Source organism: Thrips palmi, unplaced genomic scaffold, assembly GCF_012932325.1.
Source record: "Thrips palmi isolate BJ-2018 unplaced genomic scaffold, TpBJ-2018v1 HiC_scaffold_8, whole genome shotgun sequence".
Taxonomy (NCBI): domain Eukaryota; kingdom Metazoa; phylum Arthropoda; class Insecta; order Thysanoptera; family Thripidae; genus Thrips; species Thrips palmi.
This window is the reverse complement of record NW_023144635.1, coordinates 11,973,461-11,999,244: the sequence shown is the minus strand read 5'-3', so window position 1 is coordinate 11,999,244 and position 25,784 is coordinate 11,973,461. Positions and strand designations below refer to the sequence as shown.

At 60.8% G+C, this 25,784-nt stretch overlaps 1 protein-coding gene across 5 annotated transcripts; it reads left to right on the top strand.

Annotated features, from left to right (window-relative positions):
• Positions 1-109: 109 nt before the first annotated feature.
• On the top strand, positions 110-21,036 carry LOC117653811 (proton-coupled amino acid transporter-like protein pathetic). 5 transcript variants are annotated; one of them, XM_034399737.1, is made up of 11 exons: positions 110-361; positions 16,334-16,413; positions 16,510-16,589; positions 16,698-16,799; positions 17,417-17,567; positions 17,649-17,770; positions 17,853-17,937; positions 18,018-18,290; positions 18,384-18,559; positions 18,644-18,810; positions 18,895-21,034. In XM_034399737.1, the coding sequence occupies exons 2-11, from the start codon at positions 16,396-16,398 to the stop codon at positions 19,212-19,214; spliced, it is 1,494 nt and encodes a 497-aa protein (XP_034255628.1). In that variant the 5' UTR covers positions 110-361; positions 16,334-16,395; the 3' UTR covers positions 19,215-21,034. The 5 variants fall into 5 exon arrangements, with proteins under 5 accessions (XP_034255628.1, XP_034255630.1, XP_034255629.1 ...); XM_034399739.1 differs by lacking the exon at positions 110-361 and adding an exon at positions 15,638-15,800; XM_034399738.1 differs by lacking the exon at positions 110-361 and adding an exon at positions 15,638-15,812.
• The last annotated feature ends 4,748 nt before the right edge of the window (positions 21,037-25,784 follow it).

The window sequence follows — 25,784 nt, the reverse complement described above, 5'->3', positions numbered from 1 at the left end:
AGCTCCGAGCGGCGCGCTCCGCTGCTTTGGCGCCGTCGATTGAGCGGGCAGGGCGAGCAGCACCGCGGGCTTGGCTCTGGCTCTGGCACGGCACAGTCTGGTGAAGGCCGGCCTGCAGGAAGGAGGCAGGGACCGAGGCGCGCCGCGTCCGCACACAGAGCCGCAGCCGCTGCGAGGGCTCAACCGGCTCAACCCCGTGCACCGCGAGGACCGCGAGAGGCACGGCACCGCCAGCAGACCAGGCCCTGCAGGACACTCGAGGACACGACGCCCCGCGCCGAGGACGCTGCACGTGAGGGTGCACGTGTGTGCGCACGACCCACGTGGAGATATCGACCGGCGTCCGAGCACGCCAGAGCAGGTAAACGAGTTTCAGATCGCTGTCATTCAACCGGGCGCCGCGGCCCGCGCCCTCAAAGGGCTCGCCGGGGGAGGGAGGCGTGTTATATCCAGCCGTTCCAAATTTAACGCGTGCGCGGCGGAGGGGCAGGCCCTTCGGTCCCTTGCCTCGCGACCACGGCCGGCTGGGCAGACGCGTGGGGCCCGCGTCGGCGTGTCAGCACCGGCAGCATGCCGGCAGGACGTCAGCGAAGGGAATCGTGCCGTCGGTATCTCGGTGGCGGTGTCACTTATCGTGAGGCCGGTCGTGGGTGCCTGTGCTTCGCCCGCTTCGCCACCGTCCACCGGTATCACTCCTTCGGGGACGATTTCGGCCCGAAGGCCGCCCATGTGTGCGTGTTGCGTCAGGAGTTTGCACATTTGGCTCGGTCGGTTTGAGTAGCGGGGCCGTCCATAGCGCACCTGCCCGCGGTTCTAGTGTTTCTAGCCTTCCGCATGCCGCGTGGTCGCCGCGTGCGCACACCGGGTTCCTTAGCGCCACCACTCCTCGTGCATAGGGGTGTGCGAATCGGGAATTTTGTCTTCGAATCGAATCGAATCGAATCTCTGTCAAAATGTCCCGAATCGAATCGAATCCGCAATTTTTCCCCGAATCGAATCGAATTCGAACATCTGCACGAAATTTTCGAATCGAATCCGAATATTGCCAAATTTTAAATGCTTTTCTAAAATGTGGCGTAATGCCTTCTGGGGATGGTTTTTTGTCAGTTTAGTAAAGAGGAGGGGAGAGGGGAGGGAAGGTGGAATGCCAAAACGCGGGCTAGGTATAAGAAAGTTAGCGACCCTTATGAGAAACTCCACAGGGCGCGCAAATCCAAATGACAGGGCGAAGGACGATTGATTCGAAGACGAAACGTGTTGATTCGATTTTTCGAACCTTTCGGTATCGAATCGGCGAGTCCGTGAGCGAATCGAATCGAAACTAAGCAGATTCGATTCGATTCGATTTCGAACAATTCGCACACCCCTACTCGTGCAAGAGACTTCCACTCCATGGGGTGATCACCTGGAGCATGTTGACCTCCTGGAAGGGCTCTGTCGCATAGCGATTCGATTACCGTGACCGAGGGGGTATGCACTCGCGTAATAGTCGGTTCACTCTATCTGTAATGGCTTGCGTAATAATACGCGTAATAGTCGGGTAATAGCCAAAATTGTCAAAATTTTATCAAATTTGGTGTGTTTTAGGCCGTTTTTAGCTAAATTCCGATTAATTTGTGGCGTACTAGAGCGTAATAGCGTAATAGTCGGTACACAGGTTCAGAGAGCGCATACCCCCTCGACCGTGACAGTATTTCGTTTACTTACTTACCGCCGCTCCCAGGCGGTTCCTGGTTGGCGTTCCCTCCCAGGCGTCCCCTTCCTCGTCCTGCCTTTGGCGGAAGAGCCACCCCCTTCCCTCCCTCCCCACCCCCTCTCCCCGCCCCCCGAGGGGCCCCCGCGCCGCCCCCGCGCCTCCCCCGTTTGTTCCGTGCTGGGCTGGGCCTGGCTGGGCTGACAAGGTCAGCGATATTCCGGCGGGTTTGGCTTTTGGCATCTCCTCGCCGAAATGCTGGCGGTGCGGGCGGGCCGGCTTGGCTGTGCTTGGCTTTGTCGCAGCGCCGCAGATTTAGCCATTTTTGTGTTTTATTTCCCCGTTTTTAGTGTCTTGTCGCTTTTTGCCCGTCGCGGCAACACGCAGGCTGCGCAGGCCAGCGCGGTTTACTGCCGACGGTTTTCCGCGCGGTGTATACCGGTGTGCCTTATTCCTTCCCAGACCTGCTTCGCGTTGCCCCCTCAGCCCCGCCGCTCGGCAGTCACAAATTCTCGCTCTTTTCTTGCCTTCTGTGCGAGACTACCCCCCGGGAGGCCGCGTCTTTCTCTCTCTCTTTTCTTTGTGACGACTCCCTGGTTTCCTGGTTTCCTCGTACTTGCGTATGTATGCAGTGGCGTGGCGTGGCGGGGCCTGGTGGGGAGGGGTTCATTCGCAAAGTGTATTCATGAGCCCCGTGTGCAGCGCAGCGCTGCCCATGTGCCCGCCCCGCCCCGCCCCGCCCCGCCCCGCCCCGCTACGCCCCGCCAGCGCAGTGCCCTGGCAGCCCTGGCGTGTGACGGACTCACTGATTCACGCGGGGTGGTGCCAGGTAGGGGTGGTAAGGCCGGGGGTTGCGAGGAGCGCTCCAGTCTGGAACGGAGCGGTGTTCGAACCCAAGACATGCGGAGGTGACGCGGCTGCGGGTCGCGGCAGGTGTCATTGGGTGCAGGCAGGGAGAGTACACTGTATTTAGCAGTGGAGCGGTCCGGACAGGACGGCTTGTTAGGTTTGTTCTCCCTCCCCACTCCACCTGGCCGCCTTGTCTGCCTTGCCGCACTGCGTGAATGTCGGCAGGGCGGGCAGGACAATGCGGCCCGAGGTGGCTTATTTTCTTGAATACCTGTCAGGTACAAAGAAAGGGGGAGGGGGGAGAGCGCACTCCGAGAGCGCACTTTCATTCCGTACCCCATTCTGGCGATTCTGGCGAGAGTCCGGCATGCGAAATGGACAGGCTGTGAGTGTCCGGCGCTGAAATGGACTTCTCGGACCCTCCGCCTCGACTCCCGCCACGACTCCCGCCACGCCCAGCGCCCAGTAGGCCGCGGCCGTGACTCCGCGGGGGCGGATCGGTGTGACGTCACGGGCTGATTCACCCCCGCGCGGCGCCACGCGGCCGTGGGCCGTGGGTGGCTGGGGGCTGCGCGGGGGCTGCGGCATTGCGTCAGCCTGGCCGCCGCTGTGGGGTGGCGACGCCCCCCCCCCCTCCCCCTCCGGGCTCCCTCAACCCCGACCTTTCGACCCTCAGCGTGCGTGGTACAGCTCCAGAAGGGTTGCATCAGCCTCCGATCTTTCCACCGCTCCGGCTTGAAATGCGACCCCTGCCCGATCCCGAGCGAACGGACGCGGACTCTCGGTCTCTCTCGCACTCAGGGGGCGTTCCGCGTGGCCGCATGGGTGCGAGAGAGACAGACCGGTGACGTCACACGCTGCTCTGGGGGGTGGCAGCATTGAGCGGGGGGCGGCATGGTATGGCAGGGTGCTGGCCGACGCGGTTGGCGATAAAGTTGTCCCCGAATCGGGGGCGACTCGCCCAGCGCACAGTGGGCCAGAAGACCGGTGAGGCGGCCAAAATTCGAGACGTGCTTTGAGCTGCAGAGTCGCTAAATGGGACTCGAACCGACCGCGTGACCCCACCAATGGATTCCTCATTCGGAGAGCAGTCCATTGGTGGGGTCGCACGTTCGGTTCGAGTCCCATTTAGCGACTCTAGCTCAAAACGCGTCTTGAGTTTTGGCCGCCTCCACCGGTCTTCTGGCCCACTGTGCAGCGACGCGGCGACGCGCGCAAAGCCATTGTCTTTCCGAGCGCGTGCCCTTCTCCCTCCCCTTCCCCCACCCCTTCCCCACCCGGCGCAAAGTGACGAAATTCTGCGCACGGGGCGAACCATGGTGGAACAAGAAGCGCTGCTTGGCGAGCTGGCGGCGCAGGCTGCTATCCCGGGTCCTCGACGACGCGGAGGAGCCTCGGGAGGAGCTGCAGGCCGCTCCCAAACGCAGCTCTCTTCTGTCTCTCTCGCACTCGCGAGCCGTGCCGTCGCGGTGCGAGAGAGGACAGAGAGCGCGCTGTTCAACGGCAGTGCACTCGGCAGCCGGGTCCAGTAATTGTCCGGCCTCTTGTCGTCCTTGTCGCACGCGAGGATAAGCGAGACCCCGGAATGCAGCATGCAGCTTGCACCTCGCCGAACGGGAACAGGTTTCTGCTCCTCGGATTGACTTGCAAATAGTGTAAACGAGTGTAGTGGCGGCAGGCAGCGGCGCGGCGGGCTGCGGTCCCTCCGAGACCTCCGAGAATGAATCAGTGCCCTTCTCGCCTTATCGCCGCGGTTCCACATCTGGGGCGGACACGTTGACATGTGCAACCGACACTTTTTCTTTCCTTTTTCTGGCGACAAGTTGTTGTTGCCGAAGCAGGCGGCGGCATGGCGCGGCGACAGCGACGCGGCGGCTTGGTGGCGCGGCGTGAAAAAAAGGGCCTTCTTGAAGTGCGCGCGGCAGTGCAAGTAGTAGTGCAGGCGCGACGTGGCGACTAGAGGCCGCGGCTCTGCGGCGCTGGCCGGCCGGGCCTTCCCTTATCAAGCAGCCACGCCGCCCTGGCCCTGGCGGCCCTGGCGGCCCTGGGACCGCCGCACACGAGCAAGGCGCGGCCCGCGGTCCGCGGCCGCCACCTGCTCACTCAATTCGCGTTGCCCGCGGCGCGCGGCCCAAATGAATGGGACAATGTCAAGGCCGCCGGACTGGCCGCTGGCTCGCCGCCCCGCCCCGCCGTCCCTTCGAATGTTTCCGTCTTGGGGGAATTGTCCGTGTGCCAAAAGGCCGCGCGGGCGTGGACGTCGTCGACGACCCGGCCCCTGCAGGCTTATTCCGCACTGTGCCTCGTCGCTCTGTCTCTCTCGCCCCCTACGGGACGACCCGTGAGTGCGAGAGAGACGGGTACTCTTCGGAATGAGTGTGCTGGCTGCTGGTGGACCCTTTGGCCGCGGCGCCGCGACGCGCCCTACTTCGTGCGTCGCGACAGAGCAGTGGCGACGCAGCGACGCCGAGGCGGTCTGGCGGTCCGGCCGCGGGGCGGGACGGGGCGGGGCGGGGTGGGGCGGGGCGGGGCGCCACCCCGGCTACGTACAGCCCCGATGCATCCCCAGCAAGGACGTCGAAGGCTGGTCGAGGAACGCGGTGACGAGCTTGTCCAGGACCTCGGAGCCTGTGTACCTTCCTAGTTAGCCGTGTATGTATCTTGAGTATACTGTATAGGGCTCTAGTGTACTTGATACTTTACTCTCCCTGCTCGCGCACCGTCGCGCAAAGAGTGCAGCCCCGCAGCCCTTTACCCAAGCTCGCGGTGCTGCAAAGGAAAAAGGGCACAGGAAACCCTCTGTTCGCCAGCGAGGCGCAGCAAGGCCCTTTCCGAGACCGCGACCGACCCGACCGTTATCGCCGCGGTCCGCGTTTCTTTGAATTTCATTCCGTTGACGCCACGACGGCCTGTGTCTGCCAGGGGCGCTGGGGGAGGGGGGAGAGGGCTGGCTGTTTGCACTGAGTCCCTTGCTGAGCCTCACAAGCGAGCACACAACCCATCTGGGGCAGTTCCGGGCCTCATGGCGCCTCATGGCCACGGCGCTCGACCAAGAACCGGGGATGGAGGGCGCCAAGGAGTGCGCTCTGCGCTCACCCGACGCCCACGCCGTGTTTCGAGGGCGCTCCAGCTTCCTGCTTCCTACACTGGCAGCACTGTACTGTACGAAGACTCCGGCCGCCTGGAGAACCCAGCCTGGAAGATCGATCGCGGGACTGACTGCGATTGGAGCGCGCGGCGCAGTGCTTTCGTCGCGCTGTGAGGCACAGCCCGGCGAGCCCGGCAGAGCCACGAAAGAATACGAAAGCCCCGTTGCTGACGTGAACCTGTCGTGCATCGGACACTACTGTCCGTTTCGCAGGGCGTCCTGTGGCCGTATCGCACTGGCGAACGCTAGCCTGCGCAGTGCAGGCCGACGCAACTTGAGCTCGCCTGGCCGCGTGGCCCAGCCTAGACCAGCCACCTGCCCGCGGGCGCGACTGGGCCTGGGTCGGGCCCCGCTGGGGGCTGGGCCCCACTGGGGGCTGGGCCCCACTGGGGGCGAGTGACGCCACCCGCTCGTCCGGCCGGGCCCCGTCTGACTAGGTCTGACCTGCCCCACGGCCACGGCGGCCGCGGCCAGCGCCGGCCCCTCGGAACACGTGGCGCGCGGCGGCGCGGCGGTAAGGCGAGGAGGGCGATGACACGACACTGGGTGCGTACGCGGACACCATGCGGACACGGTACAGGACGCAGCCGCAGCATTCTCTCCCCGCGTGGGATTTCGCTCCCCGTTCTGCGGCACGGCCTGCTGCGGCTTGCCTGTGGATTCTGCTGCAGCTGCGGTTGGAGCGGCACCGCGACGAGGCCGACGGCAAGCCGACGGCAGGCCGAGCAGAATGCAGTGCCGAGGCTATTTGTGTGTCGCGATGAACCGCGTGCTGCGTCCCGGCGCTTGTCACGCGCGTGCGTGTTGGCCGCACCGCAGAGCGAACGGCGCTCTCCCTCCCTCCCAAGAAGGGCGTCCCGTTGGGGTGCGAGAGAGACGCGAGCACAATTCGGGATCAGCCCGCTAGCCACCGGGCCGCCGCGTGCAAGCCGCCAGGGAGTGTCGTCAGCGTGCTGCTGCTCGGTGTGGATGTCCCCGCCGAGGATGTCCCCGAGGATGCGCTGCCTGGCCCGGCTTCCGCCGCTTCCGCCAGATGCGCCCTTTACAGCCCGCTGCACCGTTGGCAACTTCGGCCTGCACCGCCTGCAGCGTCGCGTCCTCGTCGAGGCGCCGCGCCGCGACACGTGCAGGCCGCCACACTACACGGTCGCGCCCTGTGCGCCGCGGGGCGCCTCGCCGAGCTACAAGTGTCCCTCGTCTCCCTGCGAGTGCAAGCCCTTTGGGCCCTCTTCGAACCCTACGGGGCGTCCCTCTCCCTGCTGGTGGCATTTCGGTCCGGTGCTGCCGCCTTGCCTTTCGGGAACGCTCGTCCGCAAGTGCGCACGCAGTTCACCGCCTGACGAGAACACTACTCGCGACGCGCTTGGCGGAAAACGGCCGTCGAGTGCAGCGCCTGCGCCGCCTCGCGTCCGAAGTACAAACTAACGATGACGTCGCACAGTGGGCCAGAAGACTGGTGGAGGCGGACAAAACTCAAGACGCGTTTTGAGCTCCAGAGTCGCCAAATAAGCGAGGGGGCCACCACTCTCATTTCAGGCGTACACAAGATTACGGGATTACGCGTGAAATTTTGGACAATTGGTTCAAAAACGTTGAAAAATGGCTCAGAAGAGTTGAAAAATGACTCAAAAACGTTGAAAACTGACAGAATTTTGTCAAGGATTACGTGATTACGGCATGGATTACCGTAGATTACCAGCCAATTTGTACACAGGATTACGTTGGTGGTGGCCCCCTCGCAAATAGGACTCGAACCGAACGTGCGACCCCACCAATGGATTCCTCGTTCAAAGAGCAATCCATTGGTGGGGTCACACGTTCGGTTCGAGTCCCATTTAGCGACTCTGGAGCTCAAAACGCGTCTGGAGTTTTGGCCGCCTCCACCGGTCTTCTGGCCCACTGTGCGTCGATCGCACCGCGCAACTTTGGGGAAAACGCGGCGCTGGCGTCACGCGGCTGGAAAGGGCTTCGCCGCCACGGCGCCTCGCCATTTGGAATTCTCCACGGTGCGGACGGCGGCAGGACGGCGGCTAGCGGCGGCGCGGCGCAACACCGCGGAGCGCGGACGCTGATTCGGATTCGATTGCCGCGGGCTTTGTCGGCTGGGATAAACGGCCACGGGGTTCCTTCTCCCATGCCGCAATGGTGGCACTGCTGTTGCGGCTCGGGAGCAAAAGCGCGGCAGAGGGTTTGAGCAAGCAGCGCGGCAGCGTCTGTGCAAATATTTTGCCTCAATTTCCATTCTTTCCGTTCACCGCCCGAATCATCAAAGCCATTTCCTCTGTCGGGGCACTTCTAGTTTTTGTGTGCGTCACGCGCATGTGCGGAATGAGCCCTTTCCGGCGCGAGCGGCGCGCGGCGCCGCGGCGGCGCGGACGGAGGGGCTGGGGGCTGGGGGCACGGACCGCGACGCCACGCCACACTCTCTGCCACGCTCCGCCGACGGCGTGCTCGGCGTGCTCGCGCCGGGAGGGCCCCTGCCCGGCGTGGCCGGCCCAAAGCGCGTCCGCCACGACGCCGCCGCGGCACGGCGCCACGGCACGACGGGAGAAAGGTGGCGTCACGTCACATTGCGCCGCGCGCTGCGCCCCGTGATAAGACCGGTAGCTGACGCCGTGGTTGATAAGGCCGTACGCTACACGTGTACTCGCTACACCTGGCCGGTCGCGTGAAGCGCGTGGCGGCACGGCGGCACGGTGTGTGCGGAGGGATCCGCCGTGGTGCAGCTGCACACGGCGATACAGTAGCAGCGGTGACGACTGCCTCCTCCCTCGGCGGGACAGCTGAGTGATTACGCCTCTGTCTGTCTCCCTCGCTCCCGCGGGGCGTTCCAGTCGGAGAGCGACGAGGCGCTCACGCGGTGTGCGTCGGCAGGACAGGCCGCTGCTGTCAGTCATTGGCTGGGAATCGATCGGGGGCACCACGCCGCCCCGCCGCCCCGTTTCGGGGGGAACGCCCTGCGGCGTGGCTTGGCGTGCCGCGCGATGGACACCGCCGGGGTTGCTGCTGTTGCCGCTGCGGGGATGGGCGCGAACGTAAAGGGGTCATCGGCCGCGGCGCCCGGCAGCGCGGCGTCGTCCTGGCTGGGCCCTGGGTGGGTCCTGGACGCCGCGGCACCCGCCAGTCTGCCTCTTGTTTCTTGTTTGGCGAGGGCGCTGTTCTGAGGACCCCACCAAGTGCGTCGCGTCGGTCGCCACACCGCCACCCAGCCAGCAACCAGCTCAGCAGCAACCCTTTGCCGAGGCGAGGCGCGGCCGGCGGCCAGGGCTAGGGCGCCGTGCTGACGCCGCTTGAAATAGGAAACCGCGGTGCTGAGCGTCGAGAGACGAAAGGTTTTGCGAGGTGCGAGTCAAGCCTGGGCAGAGGGCAGGGCGGGGCAGAGCCTGATGCAACACCGGAAGGCGTGCCTCCGCCACCAGCCGCACACGCCACACGAACGCACGCCAGGGCACGCCGAGACGCATAGCGCCTCTGTACTCCGTCCAGAAAACGAAGATCCCTGAGTTCTCGCGGTTTATGGCATCTGCCGCCTTGGATAGCATTGCAGGTAGCCCTCGACCGCGAGAACCCAGGGCTCTTCGTTTTCTGGTCAGAGTATAGTCATGCGGGGCGTGCGATTTCCTGCGAGTAAACCCGCCCGGGCAGGGCCGCTATCTGCCTCCACACACCCCACACACCAGCACACTGATTCCGAAGAATCGGCTCGTCGCGCTATCTCTGTTGCACTCGTAGGGACCCAAGAAACGATTCCCAGGAATCGCTCACAGGGGCGGGTAGGCCGCGCGCCGCGCGGGCGTGGGTTGGTTGCCTACCCAGCACGGCGGCCTGGCCGGCCCGAGTGGCGTGACTGCAGCGCGCCGCCGCTGCGTGCTGCCGTGCTGCCGTGCAGCGCGACCTAACGTAACACGCCACGCGACACTCAGCCTCGGCGGCTTCCCTTTCCGAACAGTGCGTTCGTTGCTCTGTCCCTCTCGCACTACAGGCGTGCGAGAGAAATAGAGCGACGAAGCGCCGCTGTTCCGCACAACCGGCTGCATCCAACCAGACTTGGCAGGTCATCGATTCGCGGGGAGCGCGTCGATGTTCCTGCGACGTCGCTCGCGGCCCTCGTGGGTGGGCGGCGTGCTGGAGGCTGCGGTCTGGCCGCCTAGGGGGCCCCGCGCGGGGTGCGCCGAGTGCGGGGTCAGCTGGGCTGCGGTCGACGCACTTCAGGGGTTGCTGTCCCTTGTCCCTGCCGTCCCTGCGTGCTGCTGGGGCCCTGGGGGCTCGGGGGGCTTAGCGCCGCAGGCTGCTGCCTGAAGCAGGGCGGGGCGTATTCGAAGCACGCCCCTTCTGTTCCGCAACATGACGCAATGTCCACCCCCATGGGCCCAGCGGCCCAGCCACTTCGAGCATCGACCGGACCGGACCGGCGACGCTTCTCTTCGCACCGACACGATATATCGACGTGCGGAGAGGCGCGGGCCGCGGCGCTGTGGTGTGGTCACCACGTGGTCGCGCTGGCGCCGTGTCGCTGCCACCCGCCCCCCCCCCTCTCCTCCTCCCCGCACCCGGTCGATACGATACCGCCGCACCCTTCCGCGAGGCCCCACCGCGCCCCGCCCCGCCACGCGGCACGCAGCCTAATGAGGGGGTTCCTTGGCGGCGAGCCAGCGCGGCGGCGCGGCGGGCTGCCCCTCACCCACTGGGCCTCCCGGGCCTGCTGGGCGTGCGCGGCGTGCGGCATGGGGACACGCCGGGCCGCGTTGCGTCAGCCGCCGCACGCCGCACGCAGCCGGCACGGGCTCAACGGAGACGGCCTGGACCGCGCCGCCACGCCACCGCGCCCGCGGCCCGGACGACGACGGTGCGGGCAGCGCGCTCATTCAGCAGCAGCGTCCCGTCCGGGTGGCGGCGCGGCGGCGCGCTGCGTTGGTTCATTCATGACCGGGACGAGCTTAGCGGGCCGCACTGTGCCGCGGAAATAGGTCGCCGGTCAGTCTCGCGCTCGGCGAGCACGGCGAGGTACACGACGGCCGCGGTGTATAATTAGACGGCGACATGCCCGCGTCGCGCCGGGCGGCGGGCACGCCGTCGTCGTGGTCCTCGACCGCCTGCGGCACGCCGTCGCGGTGCCGCGCTGACGGCCACCAAGTGCTCCTCAGCGAAGTCCGCCCATGTGCGGACACGCGCTCGCCGTCAATGGACTGCCCTGTCCTGTGGTGTGTGGGCCCGCCAGTTGGTTTCCGAACGGCGACGCCGACGTTGTGTCTCTCTCGCACTCTAGTGGCCTCTCGTAAAGGTGGCCACTGGTGGCCACGACACCGCGACGTACTCTACGTAGGAAGGACCGGGCCCAGGACGGCGCAGGGCGGACAGCGGGGTGCGGAGGCAAGCCGGTCGCCAAGGTGCAGATGGCGGTGCTGCAGCAAGCGCAGCAAGGCCCCGGCCCGGCTTGGCCCCGGCCGACGGGCCGTGACCGGACCGTCACAGACCCGCGTCCGAAAATTGGTTCCGTTTTGAAATTGATGCCTTTTCCGTTGCGTGTCGCCAACCGCCGACCGCCAGCGGGCTGGATGGGCCTGACGCAACGAGGGACAATCGGCGACCCTTTCAAGGGACCAAGGGCCGGCGAGGACCGCGACCGCGACCGCGGTCCTGTCGCAAGGACACGCCGCACCGCGCCGCCCGGCCGGCAGACTGGGCTGACCCGCCTTTAAACGTATCACAATTGCAAAGCGCTACTTTTAACTCGCGCCGCGCGCTGCGCCTCGACGCCGACCTGATGGCCGCCACTTTGGGGCCGCAGCGTGCCGCCGCCTACAAGAAGGGGTGGACCGCGCCGTCGAGTGTACCGTTGTCGGACACGGTGTTGACAAGGCGGCCCGCCCCGCCGCCCCGCGCGGCGCCGTGGGTGGGTAGCCCCCGTCCCGTAGTACCTGTGGGTTCGTAATGACACTGCTAATGGGCCGACGAGGTACTCCACTCCACTCCACTCGACTCCACGCGCGTCGTCATGGACCCGCTTATAGCGGCCAATAGGGCCGCGGGGGCGGGGCAGGACAGTCCGGCAGAGCTTGTCATGTTTTGACCGCCGCGTCATCCTGGCACTCCGCTGTTAGGATAGTTGTCGTCAAGTTGCTTCACGTTTTTGTTTTGAGTCACACACGACCATTGGTCGATTTGATTTTGGAAGTTTCTGGCAGTGTACGTGCGAGTACGCAGCCCCTTTGCGGACGGGCCCCGCGGACACGTGACCGCCACGCCTGGCCACGCCGAGTCGTTCGCTCCACACTACACAATGCCCGCGGATCAGCTCACGACTTGCGGGGAGGGGAAGGAGGGCTCCCATTGTGGCTGGTCAAACGCGAGCATCCTTGGCGTCTCCTTGGCCCGTCCGCCCGGCCCTGGCACTACCTTGGCCTGAGTGAGCGCGGCTGAGTGGCTAAGCGCTGGGCCGTTGGGCCGTTGGTCCAGCAGGGCGGCCGGGGCGGGGCGGGGCGGGGCGCGCACCCATCGCCGGGCCGAACCGAGGCTAAGGTCAGTGACCATTGCCCGGCCGCGGTGCCCGCCCAGAGCACCCAGGGCCCCACGCGGCACGCCGGCACGGCACGCCTCCTCCAAGGGCCCCAGCAGACTGATTCCGAAGAACCGCGTCGCTGTCTCTATCGCACTCGTGGGGCGTGCCGGCGTGCCCTAGGGGCGCGAGAGAGACGCCGACGAAACGTCTCTTCGGAATCACTCGGCAGACGGGCCGGCATTCCAAGCCTCGACGCAAGCCTGTTGAGGAAATTTGATTTGCTTTGTCCGACCAATTCGCTGCAGACTGATTCCCTACATCGCTGGCGTCGCTCGGTCTCTCTCGCCACGCTCCGTACAGGCCTGGGCCTGAGCGACGGCAGCGATGTGCGGAATCAATGGGTTGGGCGCGGGGCCCGGGGGGGCCGAGCGCGCGCGCCGCAAATCTGTCGTTTCTCGGAGGGAGCCTGCCGGCGTGTCGCCGTGCAGGGGAACGGCACCAGCACCGCGACCCTCTGGCCCACATCCACCCCATGGCCAACCTGCTGCTTCCCGGCTGCGTTCCCACGGTACGCCGCCACGCCGCCGTGGCGTCGCCGTCGTCGTCGCTATCAGCCGTCTCCGGTTACGGCGCGGCGACCCTCGCCTCGCTAGCCCGCTCTAGCCTCTCGCAGGGCCAGGGCCCCAGCGCCCCCCAGACGCTGCTTTCGGCCCTGCAGCCGGCTCGGTGAGCACCGATGCACGCCGCCGCCGTCTGGCGCAGAGGGGTCGGGGACATCGGGGACCTGCCAGAGCACGGCGACGGCGACGACCCGGCCTGGTGGCCCGGTGGCGCTTGGCACCGAGCCCGGCGGCCCGGCCCGGCCTGTCTGGGACGGCTAGCGCCAGATAAGAGTGCATCTACACGTTGAGGCCGCCCCGCTGCGCAGCTGCTCCTTTGGCCTGCTTCGCTCGACTTGGCTGCTTCGGCCGCGGCCCCGCGGTGTGTTGCCGTGCTGCCGGGCAGCGAAGGCCGCGAGCCGAAACAACACGCGGCCGTCGGAGGAGGCGCCGAACAGTCGTGTATTCCTTTGCATTTTAACGCCCGCGCTGAAACGTCATCCAAACTTGACGTGGGCGGGGCGCGGGGCAGTGCAGGGCAGGCAGTGCAGCGCCGCTCCGACGGACCGGAGCCGTGTCGCGCGCCGACTTGACAGTGGAGAGGCAACAGCTGCAGCCTTCTGAGCAAACAAAGCGATGCGCCAAGCACCACTGATACGCCATGGCGCGGCAATGGCACTTAAGGCGATTTGATTTGGGTCAATACGCCAAAGCCGCGGCGCAGAGAGGCGCCAGGCTTCGTTTGTGTCGGTGTGTGTGTGTGCCAGGTGACGCAGGGACCGGCGCAGTGGCGTGTGAGTGCGACCGGCGCGTGTCCTTGTGCTTGTGTGAGTGTGCGCGCGCGTGTGTGTGTGGCCGTGGGTTCAAGGACGCTCTCGACCTGGCGGCAAGCCTGCCGGCCGAATCCGCACAGTGCCTCGTCGCTCTGTCTCTCTCGCACCCCTCCGGACCGCCCCGTGAGTGCGAGAGAGACGGAGAGACGAAAACACTCTAGCGGCGCACTTTGTCCCCGCGCGAAGTGCCGCAGAGATGAGGTGAGATAGCCAGTGGCCAGTGGAGAGGGACTTCCCTGAGGGGCGTCCCTCGCGCAGTGAGTTCGTGTGTCGTGGTCAAGTGTTTGCTGCTCACCCTTATGAAACCAAAGGAAACCAACGCAAACTCGAAACGATCGAACTCGTTTCCGCGAGGAAAGGCCACTTTGCCAGCCACCGGAGTTGGGGCTAGGGGTAGGGGCTCGTCGAAGTGGCGCCTCTAAAGTTTCGCGATGTTGCACTGCGGTGGCGACGACGGGCCGACCGAAAACATGATGTCACGCAGGTGACTCGGCTCACCGAAATCCCATGTCATGCATGAGGTCAGCTGATAATGAAGCGGGGCCCTTCTGGTGCCTCTCCGCCTCCACCTCGCGAACAAGTGCCAGAGAGGGAAGCCCAGCGGCGTGCGTCCCCTGCCCTGCGGCGCCAGCGGCGCACAGCCACCCACCGCCCTACTGACCGGAATGGGCAATCACCGCCGAGCCATCAGCCCCGGTGTCCAAGGGCGCCCCCACCCCACGCACTCACACACACATCGGCGCGCTTCGGTGCGGTGAAAATGGAGCGATAACGAGATAAGTGCGGCGGGCCGGTCATCCTCGCGTGCTCGGCTGCTTGGCGTGCAGCACGCCGCCCCCGCACGCGCGGCCGCCCCGCCACCGCCGCGCCGCTTGGCTGTGAAATCACGTTTGGCGACAAATTGTCCCTTCATTGGCCGCGCGCTGCGCTCGCGTCGCCAGCTCGCCGCGGTTCGCCGACGCGGTTCGCCGACGCCTTGCCGCTCGTTATCCTGTCGCCGTCCGTCTCGTCCTGGCCGCCGTTCTGCCTTCTGCCCCACTTGGACGACGGCGAGCTCGCGTCGCCGCGGCTCGCGCGAAGGCGGGGGCGGGGCGTGGTGGCCGTCGGTCCTCGCCGCGGCCGCGCTCCGCGCTCAGGGCTTTTGGCTCCGCGCTCCGCCATTGACTCCAACACCAGCTGGCGTTGGCGAGCTGGGTGGCTCGAGGACCGCGATGGCGATGACACTGCGGGCTCTGTCCGGGAGGAACAGCACCGCGACGACGCACTTGGCGAAGCCGCGGCGCGGTTTGGAGCCCCGCAGGTCCCCCGCAGGTAGGTCCCCCGCAGGTCCCCAGGCACGGCGAGGGCGGCGGCGGACGGCGAGTGTTTACAGGCGCGGGCAGCGGGCAGAGAATAGCCGAGCGATACAGATAAAACGCGGAAAGAGAGAAAGAGAGGGAGAGACGGCAAGCCGCGATTGCCTCTATCGCTATCGGGGAGGTCGCGCGCCCGATAAAAACGAAATGAAGTAACGAACGAAGACGAAACCAAACAGCAACGCCGCGTCCAGAGTCCTGCCCGCGCGGCATAGCGACCCAGGCCACCCGGCTATGGGTGGCTAGGCTAGACCCGACCCGACACCCGAGCCTTTCCTCATGCCACGGACCAGAAACACGGACATTTCAGTTTGGCGCGTTCGCCGCGCCCGAAATAGACTTGATCAGGCGACTGCCCTGACCCGCCTGGCCTCGGTGTTGTCCACCAGGACGAGGGCGGGCTTGGTGGCGCCGCGAGGTGAGAGTGTGGCGCCTCACCGGACACCGTCCACACCGGCCCGCTGCGGTCGGGCCGCCACTTAGCACCCTCCCGGTGCAGCCGGCGGCGCTGCAGCGGGCAGGGCATGGCGGGCGTGGCAGGGCATGCCGGCAAGGGGTAGGGAGGCCGCGGGCCGCGGGGGGCGGTGGTGGGGGGCGGCCGGCGGCAGGGCCCTACTGACGGAGGCCCCGTCCCGCCGCACGCCAGTCTCAACCTCAGCCGCGCACCGAGCACCAAGCCGTTGGGCGGCCAGACGTGACCACGCCAAGCCACGCCAAGCCGGCCGGCGCGCCCCCAGCCCCCAGGACATCGCCCCGAACGCGGCAACGCGGCCCAGCACAACGAGTGCCAGACCGTGAAGCAGACCGTGTGTGTGCGCGCCAGTGTAGGTTCCTTGGTGCGTTTCTGTGTCTGTGCCGGACAGCTGGCCACGTTAAATGCGTACCTCGCCTGAGAGGCCTTTTCCTTTCTCGTTCTTTGAGAAGAAGTGGAATGGGGAGTTGGCTCTTGTGTTTGTGTGTGTGTGTGTGTTTGTGTGTGTGCTTCCTTGCGCGTGCGGCCGTGTTTTATTCATAAGGTCCCTTCCTTTCCGAGCACGCAGCACGCTCGGCGAGGCGTGGGCTGGGCGCCGCGTAGGTAGGCAACTCCCGCGCCGCCGTGCCGCGCGGGCCGTGCTCCTGCCGTGTCCTGGGCGGTCCTGGGAGCCCTGCTTGCGTTGCGCGTGACTTCCCTGCAGTGTGCCTTCCCGAAGGACGAAGGACGAAGGGCTCTGCGAAGAGTCGTTTCGTCGCTGCCTCTGTCACTCTCATGGGGTGCGAGAAGGACAGAGCGACGAAACGAGTCTGCGGCTGGGCGCGGCGTGCGGGGCGAGCGCCTCAAAGTGCGAGCGCGTTCAACATATCGGCTTTCTTGTTGCAGGACCTTCCTCCCAGTCATTCCCGGACCTCTAGAGAGCAGCCGTGACCTGACCGCAGATCACCATGGCGAGCAACGGCGCTGTAAGTACAGGACAAGCAGCACCGTGAGATGAAGGGAGACGGACACACGCGTTCGCCGGACGAACCGACTGTGCTCATGCACGTCTTGGCTTGCAGGAGCTGCCCGCCACCGAGCTGCAGACCTTCGTGCCCCAGGACGGCTCCGAGAAGAAGAGCAGCAGCTTCAACCATGGAAAGTACGTGCCCCGCCCACGGTGTAGCAGTGCAGCCCCAGGGCAGCAACCATCACCACGCCAAGCGCATGCACGACGTGAGGCTGACGGGGTCTTTTTTTCTTGCCGCAGGTACCAGGTGACCAACGGCAACCTGGACGCGGAGGCGGCCGAGCTCCTCAACGGCAAGGACTATGACCCCTTCAAGGCGAGGAACGTGGAGCACCCTACGACGTAAGTTGACACCGCGGCCAGAGAAATGTTGCGCGAGGCGGCGCTGCTGGGCCGGTGGGCGTCAAGCGTCAAGCGAGCCGAAGGCGAAGGCGAAGCGATATCCGCCTCGCCGTTGCTACATCGTGTTTACCGCCACCGCCCACTTCCCTCTCGGTTGGGTTGGGGTTCGCAGTTCGCGTCGCGGCGAGAAGAGCGGAGCGCCGGCAGGGCAGGCAACCCAACGTACTCCTGCCTTCGGCCGGCGCTGGACGCTGGGTAGAGTACTTTCTGCTAGCCCTGTCCGTCCCACCCGTCTGGTCCTAGTCGTCGACCAGCCGCCAGTCCGCCTCACACTGTTCTGTCACTCGCAACCCACGATGGCGCCTAGAGTACCACCGTCCCAACTTCCTTATGCGGCTCTCGAGGTTAAACTCAAAGATCGAGAGAGAGAGACAGACGGGGGAAGTTCGCCCGGTTTATCGTAGGTTGAGTCAGTCATTGGGTTAGGGTTCTGATGTTTACATCGGTTCAGAGTCAAGTCACGTCAGCGCATTGAAAGGGTTGTTTTGTTTTGGGATTTTGCTCAGGTGTGTTACTGCCCCTCCTATTAATTTATTTCCAATGCATCTGTTGTGCAGGAACTGCGACACGTTGACACATCTTCTGAAGGCATCTCTTGGAAGTGGTATTCTGTCCATGCCCCTTGCATTCAAGTATTCTGGTTTGGCACTGGGAATCGTATATACCGTCATTGTAGCTATTATCTGCACTCACTGTGCATACATCCTTGTAAGTATGGAGAGAAAAAAAAAGGATTTTCTTTGGTGTTGTTTTACCTTAAATTTTGTCTTACCCTTTTTATTATTACAGGTCAAATGTGCTCATGCTCTTTACCACAAAACGAGAACCTCAGCGATGAGCTTTGCTGATATTGGAGAAATTTCTTGCCGGGAAGGACCTGAATGGGTTCGTAAATATGGAAAAGCTGTCAGGTATGAAGATTCAACGTCGGAAAGGCTTCTGTTCAATCCTCTTCCATCACTACAATTTGTGTTGTTTCTTTGTTTTTTATAGGGCAACAATTCTTATTAGTTTATTTGCAACATACTTTGGAACTTGCAGTGTTTACACTGTTATCATTGCTGGAAATTTCAAAGCTGTAAGTTGTCTGTTGTCGTAATGTCCGTGTACAGTATATCATACTTACCACTGGATGCTGATTGATGATTTGCTTTGCAGGTTGTTGATTCATACGCCACACCTGTTGAATTGCGAGTCTACATTGCTGCCCTCCTAATACCCCTTGTCCTCTTGGGATTCGTCCCGAATCTGAAATACCTGGCACCTGTTTCAATGGTTGCAAATGGTTTTATGGGAGTAGGTCTTGGCATCACTCTGTATTACCTTTCCATCAACTTGAAACCCATGGACCAGCTGGTACTAGCTGGTACACCAGTGGATATTCCACCATTTTTGTGCATTGTGATTTTTGCTATGGAGGCAATTGGAGTGGTGAGTAGACTTATTAGCTTAGACATCTTCATTCATAAAGCAAATGTTTGCTTAATAAAATCAATTTTAATCTATTTTCTTTTTTTTCTGTAGGTAATGCCACTGGAAAACAACATGAAAACGCCCAAAAATTTCCTTGGCCTGGGAGGTGTATTGAATCAAGGAATGGCTGGTGTAACTATGATTTACATATTGCTGGGTTTCCTTGGTTACATGGCCTTTGGAGAAGAAACCGCTGATGTTATTACTCTCAATTTGCCGAATGAAATGTAAGATATTTCATTCATTTATAATTGCCACATTGTGCAGTTGTGTGTGATAATAATAATTATAAACTCCCGTTTATTTTTCAGTCCCGCTCAAGTTGTGAAAGTTCTGATTGGCCTGGCTGTGTTTTGCACTTATGGCCTGCAGTGGTTTGTGTGCCTGGAAATTGTTTGGGATGGGCTGAAAGAGCGCTACCAAAAGAAGGCAGTTTTGGCTGAATATATTGTTCGAGTAATCCTTGTGGTCACCTCAGGTACAGTATTTTTAAAAAATTCTTAATTATGGGTGTCATTTTTAAATATTGACAATGACAATGTTTTTAATATTTTTGTTGCAGTTGTCCTGGCTATTGCTGTACCCACGATTGGTCCATTCATCGGTCTCATTGGTGCACTCTGCTTCTCCATTCTTGGTATCATTCTTCCGTGCTTCATTGAATGCATTACTTTCTGGGAGACTGGATTGGGACCTGGAAAATGGCGTCTTTGGAAGAATATCATCGTTAGTATCTTTGGTGTTTTTGTGTTAATTATGGGCACCAAGGACAGCGTACAGGGTATTTTGAAGGTGTATGCACCCGCTGCTGCCAATAATGGCACAATGGATGCCTTGGGTGTCAATGCTACAACTTTTGCACCCACCACGATAACATCATGAGCGACCTAAATCGCAGCAGTGCTGCATAATTAGGAATTCTCTTTTCTCTTGTGTCAATTGTATCAATTGACTGACTTAAGAGATTTCTCTTGAGATCTCTCTCAAAATGTTGTATGATTCAGATCCTAGATTATGTTTTTTATCAATCTATCTGAAGGGAAGAACTGTTTTAAAAATGGCACCTCATAAACTATTATACATGGATATATATTTTTGTTGATGTTTTTTTTTTTAATTTGAAGAGCAGTAGTTCCTACATTGGACCAACAGGCATAATTATGAGGTTTAGATTATGTCAGTTGATATATTCTGTATGAATGTTTATGGGCTGTTCTAACTAGGTGCTCTCTACCACTCGTTTTATGCTTGCAGAATGAATTTTAAAGAAAAGTACATTCCTAGAGTAGGGGTTGAAAAATTGTGAAACTTCAAGCAAAACAGCATTGCTGACCTTTCGTGCATGTATTTTACTATCAAACATTTATTCAGTACTTCCTATGATTAAATTTATCTCATGAACGTAACCAAGAAATAGTACTCCTCTAAAAAATAGTTTATAATTAATTAAAATTTGTCCAACCATGATAATAAGCAACTCTAAATCTATAAAGAATCTATTAACTAAACCCTGTGTACAACAATACTTCTAGAGGACTTTTAATAAGTTATTTAGGTTATTAGTTGACATGAAATATTTTACAGCTGTGCAAAGTATGTTATGTAAGCACAACAGTTGTCAGGATGAGCTTTATATCAATCTGCAGCTGTTCTGCACGACATTGTGCACTTGCGTATAGCTAATTAATTATTACTTCTGTATCATATTGAAGTGGGCTGGCTCTGCTTAAATAATTGTTGAATTCCTGGGAGTAATCATGTAAACATGCAACAGTGGGAAGATGTGAGATGTTAGTCCATTCCAACTTCCACATTGAGACTCGTATTAGTTTTTAATTTTTAAACATACCTTGTAAGATTTACATTATTCAATGAATTTTCGATCTTGCAGAGCAAGGTGTCCATTTCAATGCCATGAGTCATTTTTGTCTAAACTGTTGATTTTCTTTATAACACAAATGAGACAAAAATAATGTTGTGATATTGCTACCACAACAGTTTGTTGAAAGGTAGCAGAGAGACCTAAGGCATTCAAAATTTGAAACACCTGGTATGCTGTGAGCAAGTATGCTTTACCACAAGGTGCTTCATTTTTATTTCTTACTAAGACAGTATGTTTTGCCCAATGAATTTCTTAAATTAGTAATAAATTATGTGATGATGGTGATATGTTAAATGGAAATGAGAATAGTTTGCTTCAATAATTGTGAAGTGTGACAGATGTTATGTACAAAGACTTGTGCTAGATAGGGAAATTACAATCTGCCACATGTATTTTAAGAATATTTTACATTTCAGCAACAAAAGAAGTAGTTGTGTATGTATGGTTTGACATAATAGCATTTTGTGAATATACTACTCCTGTGCCCATCATACTGCAAACTCATGTTTGGAAAGGCAAGAGGTAGTACCCTAGAGTACTGTTAATTTTATTCCATAGTTAGTATTTTGTGCAAGTTTGGAGAGTTGCAGTATTTTGAGATTAATGAGCTACATCTGCAATTACTTTGTTATGATTTTTTTTCTAATTTTATTGGTATTGATTGCTGCGATGCTGACACTACACGGACTGTAAAACTCATCTGTAATATTTTTCAAGTGTAGCCTGTTCCTGAAATTGTTTATATCGGTTACATACATGTTCAATTAAAGAAAAACCCTGTATGTGTCAATTTCCTTAAAATATACCGTTATTTTTAAACAATTTGATCTATGTTCTAGTAATACTCCCCCAGTCAAGAAGCACCCCCCCCTTTTTTTTCAAAACACGCGGGCGTGCGCGAACACACACACACACACACACATACGAAGGCAGTGCAGTGCACGAACTTGCGCGCGGAAAGAAGCCCCTGTGATAAGGCCGCTTGACCTCGGGGCGGGCATCACACTAGTAGGTCCACTACGGCGCCGCGGAGGTAGGCAACCCTTCCGACTGCTGTTCCAGTCGAGTCGAGGACCTACGGTCCACCCTGCCATGAGGGTTTCGTTCGACGCTCTCGCCGCTTCTTTTTCGGTGCCGCGGTCGAGCGAGTGTGTAAGTGAGTTGCACGCCAGCACGCCGTCCTCGGTCGCCACAGCCTGGCCTCTCATTACAGTGCTGTGCCTGCGACACGCGCCACGCACTGCCACGCACTGCTACGCACCGGCACTGCGGGGACGCCATCGGACGAGAAACAAGAAGAAGAATCATGGAATAGTACCACATAAAAAAATTAGGCTGGCAGCAGCGTACCTCTAGCCTCGTTCCTTTTCGTTCCCCCAAGGGAATTCCCTGTGCCGGGAAGCGCGTCGCGGCGAACGGGGCCAGGAGGAGAGAGAGGGGAGAGGGGGAAAGCCAGCGGACCTCTAAAATAGCTTCCACGCACGGGAGCATTCACACACAAAAAGGAGCAGCCCCGGATACACAAGGAGGATCGACTTTTCGCCGTCGTACGTACGATGGGCACACGAGCGAGTACTCGAGGGGACCAGAGGGGAACCGGCGCGGTCAAGTATAAGCCGATATGAGCTGCAGCGCGCTGTGGATTCACAACAAAATAACACTCACTCAAACCAGCCGCTATAAACCCCGTAAACATCATAAAGGTGGCCGACGCCCTGCTCGCCCTGCGTGCGGGCGGCGTGCGCTGCTACGTGGCTGGGCGCACGAAATCGGCGCGCCGAGCCGCCGAGCCGAGCAGAGCAGCCCGAGCGCGAATCCTGCTGAACCTGAACGCATTTGACGTCACCCAGAGCCAGAGGAAAGCCAAGGCTGACGATAATGGCCTCCCCCCCCCCCTTTGCACTGCCATTGGTGCGTATGCAGTACGCAGACATGTCTGCCCGACCTGTCCGCCCCTTGGCTGCGCGGGGAGGGCTGTTGAGGGACGCAGCAGGGCGCAGGCCGCGCAGTGGACACCGCGTCAGGCTGGCCAGCCCTGGCCGCCTTCAGGCGACGACTCAGGGAAGGGAAAGCTTGCCGACTCCTGGAGACCGGAAAATCTCTATAAGATTCGTCCGCCGCGCTCCGCTGTGTGCAAGCGTCATCGTGCTCCAGGGACTCCAGGCACTCCAGGGACTCCAGGCACTACTTCCCCGGCCGATTAAGACGAGCAGTGCGATTAAAAGATTCCCCGGCCGCGCGTGCGCCAAGGCGGTCCCCGGTTCGGCGTCGTCGGCGTCGTCGTCGGCGCGCTGTCCCGACCCCGCGGTGACCCGGCGGTGACGCGAGGAGATCCATCACGCGGCCACGTGACTGGGACTGGGACTGGCTCTCCGACTCCGGGCCTCGGCCGGCTGGGGCTGGGGGGGGGGGGGGGGCTCGGGTCGGTAATGCATGGCTAATGCGCAATGGGAGGCGCTTCTCTGCTTCTTTCGCGCGCCGCCCCTTTTTTCGCGGCGCCTGCCTCGCGGCCGCGGCCTGCAGGCACGCCATGCCGGTCCGCCTGACAGTCTGCCTGACGGGACGGCCTAGACTGACGGCCTGGCCGACGGCGGCGGCGCGGCACCGGCTTGCCTGCCTGCCTGGCGCGCACCTTGGACCCGAATTGGAGCATCGGGCTGCCGCCAGGCTGTCCCATGTTCAGCCCGTCCAAGGTTCCAGTCGCGGCAGGCCCAGGCAGCCCAGGCCCAGGCAGCCCAGGCCCAGGCAGGCCCCCACACACGACAGTCACACAGCGCCGCCGCCGCGCCGTGCACTCAAACACACTGCGCCGCCCAAACCGCGCGGCTGGAGCGGAGCGCACTCTCCTGGCGAATTCCAGTGCCGTTTCGTTGCCCTGTCTCTCTCGCCCCCCTACGGAGCGCCCCCTGAGTGCGACAGAGAGAGCGCGACGAAACGACTCGTCACACAGCCCTGTTGGCGCCGAGTCAACGTCGTCCTGCCCGTGACAATTCCGGCCGACCGGCGCGGAAGTGTCTCTTTGACTATTGGCACCACGGCGCCTAATCAGATTCAAATTGTAGGAAGGCAGCTGGCGGAGGGGCCAGGGAGAGGCGCCCCCTCCCCTCCCCCTTTCCCACCAGGCCCAGCCACCCAGCGCACTGCGAGTGGCAAACATTTGCAACGCAGATTCACCATGATGATCGCTGGCATCGCTGGCGTCTCGTGAGTGGCTTTTTTCGGAGCGGCGCGTCTTCTGTTGTACGGGAGCAGCACTCGATCCAGGCCCGTTGCCCAGTGTAGGCAAGGCACGCCTCTGCCGCCTGTAAATCGAGCTGTAAATAATGCACCAACATTAGACTTTCGTACGTTCTGCAGCCGTGTGCCGACGATTATGTTTATCGAAATGGTGCAGCGCCACTTCATCGACACGTCGCGTCGCGGCCCACAGTGGGTCAGAAGACCGGTGGAGGCGGCCAAAACTCTAGACGCGTTTTGAGCTCCAGAGTCGCTAAATGGGACTCGAACCGAACGTGTGACCCCACCAATGGATTGCTCTCCGAACGAGGAATCCATTGGTGGGGGTCACACGTTTGGTTCGGGTCCCATTTAGCGACTCTGGAGCTCAAAAAGCGGTTTGGTCTTCTGGCCCACTGTGAGGCCCCTGCCCGCCCCCGCCTGAAGAGGGGAGGCCGAGAGTGGAAGCAGCCTCAGCTCCTCATCGGCTGCGGCAGCGTAGAGCACTTGGGAAACGTCCGAACGTCTGAACCTCGCGATTGGCCAAAGGGGTATAACTCCATGCTACGAAAGACGGCCTCCTAATCGTGACGTCAGCGCCCCCAAGGCAGTGGTACCAACGTAGAGAACAGAAATTGCGGTAAAAGCGGTCTGCCCGGGTGGGTGTCGTACCCGCATCCCCCGAGCCATATGCGGCTACGCTAACCACTGCGCTACCGATCTCACGTGAGAACAGCGGTCCAGCGCAGCATCTTGCCGGACCACGCTGGGTCGGCTCTCACTTTTCGGTTCAGATGTTGGCACCTCTGCTGCCGGTGCGCTGCGCAGACGGGCCACGCGCACCCATAAGAGATATCCCCCTTTGCGATTGGCGCGCGGGGCGGGGAATCGGGTTGGCGCCTTTGGCTCCGTGCAACCCAACCAGTGCAGATCCCGCCATCCTGGCGTGCTGCACTTTGCCGCTGTGCGGGAAGGGGGAAGGAAGAGAGGGAGAGAGAGGGACAGAGAGAGGGAGAGAGAGAGGAGGAGAGGGGTTAGGCATTTCCCCGCGAGTGGCCAATACTTCGAGGTGGCCTTGCATGTGCGTGTGTTCACGCGCGTGTGTGAGTGCGAGTGTGTGTGTGTGTGTGTGTGTGTGTGTGTGTGTGTGTGTGTGTTTGTGTATGAGAGAGTGAGTAGTGTGAGTGTGATTGCACAAACCAAGATCCACATCCTGAAGCATAGTGGGCAAAAGTCACGTATCCCTATGTAAATCCAAACGGCTCAAGTATTTGCCGGACGACTGGCGCTGTTCGGAGGAGAGAGGCGGCGGTCGAATGCCGAACCGAGATTCTTGATAATTGTCGCAATAACTTGAGCATCACTGCGACCCCACGACGTGCGCAGCGCTGCGCAGCGCTCAGGAGGTGTCCGCGAAATGGTTCTGGTGGCCCGAGCCGTCATCGCGTGCTCAGTCAAGAAGTCTCCTGCTCAGGGACGACGGCCGCCAGGGCCGCTGTCGAAAAACCGACGCCGACCTGAGCTCGCTCAATGAGCACTTGAGCGACTAGAGCGGCCGCGTCGAGGGCGCGTTCCAAACCGCGGCGCGGCGTCGGGGGAGCGCTGACCCCTGCGCTGACCGCCACAAGGACCACGCTGGAGACACGCATGTCTCGCGCGGTCAGGGGGGCAAGCGGCGTCGCGCCAAAACAAAAATAAGGCCATCTCATTTTTCGGACGTGCGCAGGCCGAGCCGCGCCGCCGGCAAGAACCTCTCTCGACGGATCGGAAAAAAGGTTTAAAAAAGTGAACCCATCAGTTGTCGTCGAGGTCTTCCACATGGCAACCTGCTTGCTCTGGGGGCCAGCGCGTGACGTCACTCGGACCGCGTCCCGAGCAGTGCCGAAGGTGCCGAAGCCCTCCCGAGTGGCGCGTTCGGTCCCCTTCGGCTCCCCTTGGGGAATGCGACGACGGCCGGCCAATGATACGCCCCGGACGTCGTGGACGTCGGCGAGGTAAGGTGGCCGCGCGGGCCGGACTGGGGTATACGACGGTTCGATCGGACGACCCGGACAACCCAGACAACCCGGACGGGACGGGCCGTACCCACAATTAAACCGGACACCGCCACCACCTCGTTTTATTAAGGGTTACCCGAGGTCCTCGGATCCTCAGTTCTCCTGGCGGTGTTGTTGTTGTTGTTCTCATTGTTGTTGACAACAGAAAAAAAATCTTGCAGGCGAGTAAAGCCCCGTTCCGTCGGGTGGGCGCTAGCGAGCGCGGGGCATGCCAGCAGCTTGCCGTTTTTCAGGTTGTCTAGTTTGACAAGCCGAGGCAGGCAGGCAGGCAGGCAGGCAGGCAGGCAGGCAGGCAGG

What these genes read in the sequence shown, in the direction of transcription:
- LOC117653811 (XM_034399737.1), top strand. An exon ending in AAATATGGAAAAGCTGTCAG is followed by an intron (nt 17,771 to 17,852) that starts GTATGAAGATTC and finishes TGTTTTTTATAG; the next exon opens with GGCAACAATTCTTATTAGTT. An exon ending in CTCAATTTGCCGAATGAAAT is followed by an intron (nt 18,560 to 18,643) that starts GTAAGATATTTC and finishes TTTATTTTTCAG; the next exon opens with TCCCGCTCAAGTTGTGAAAG.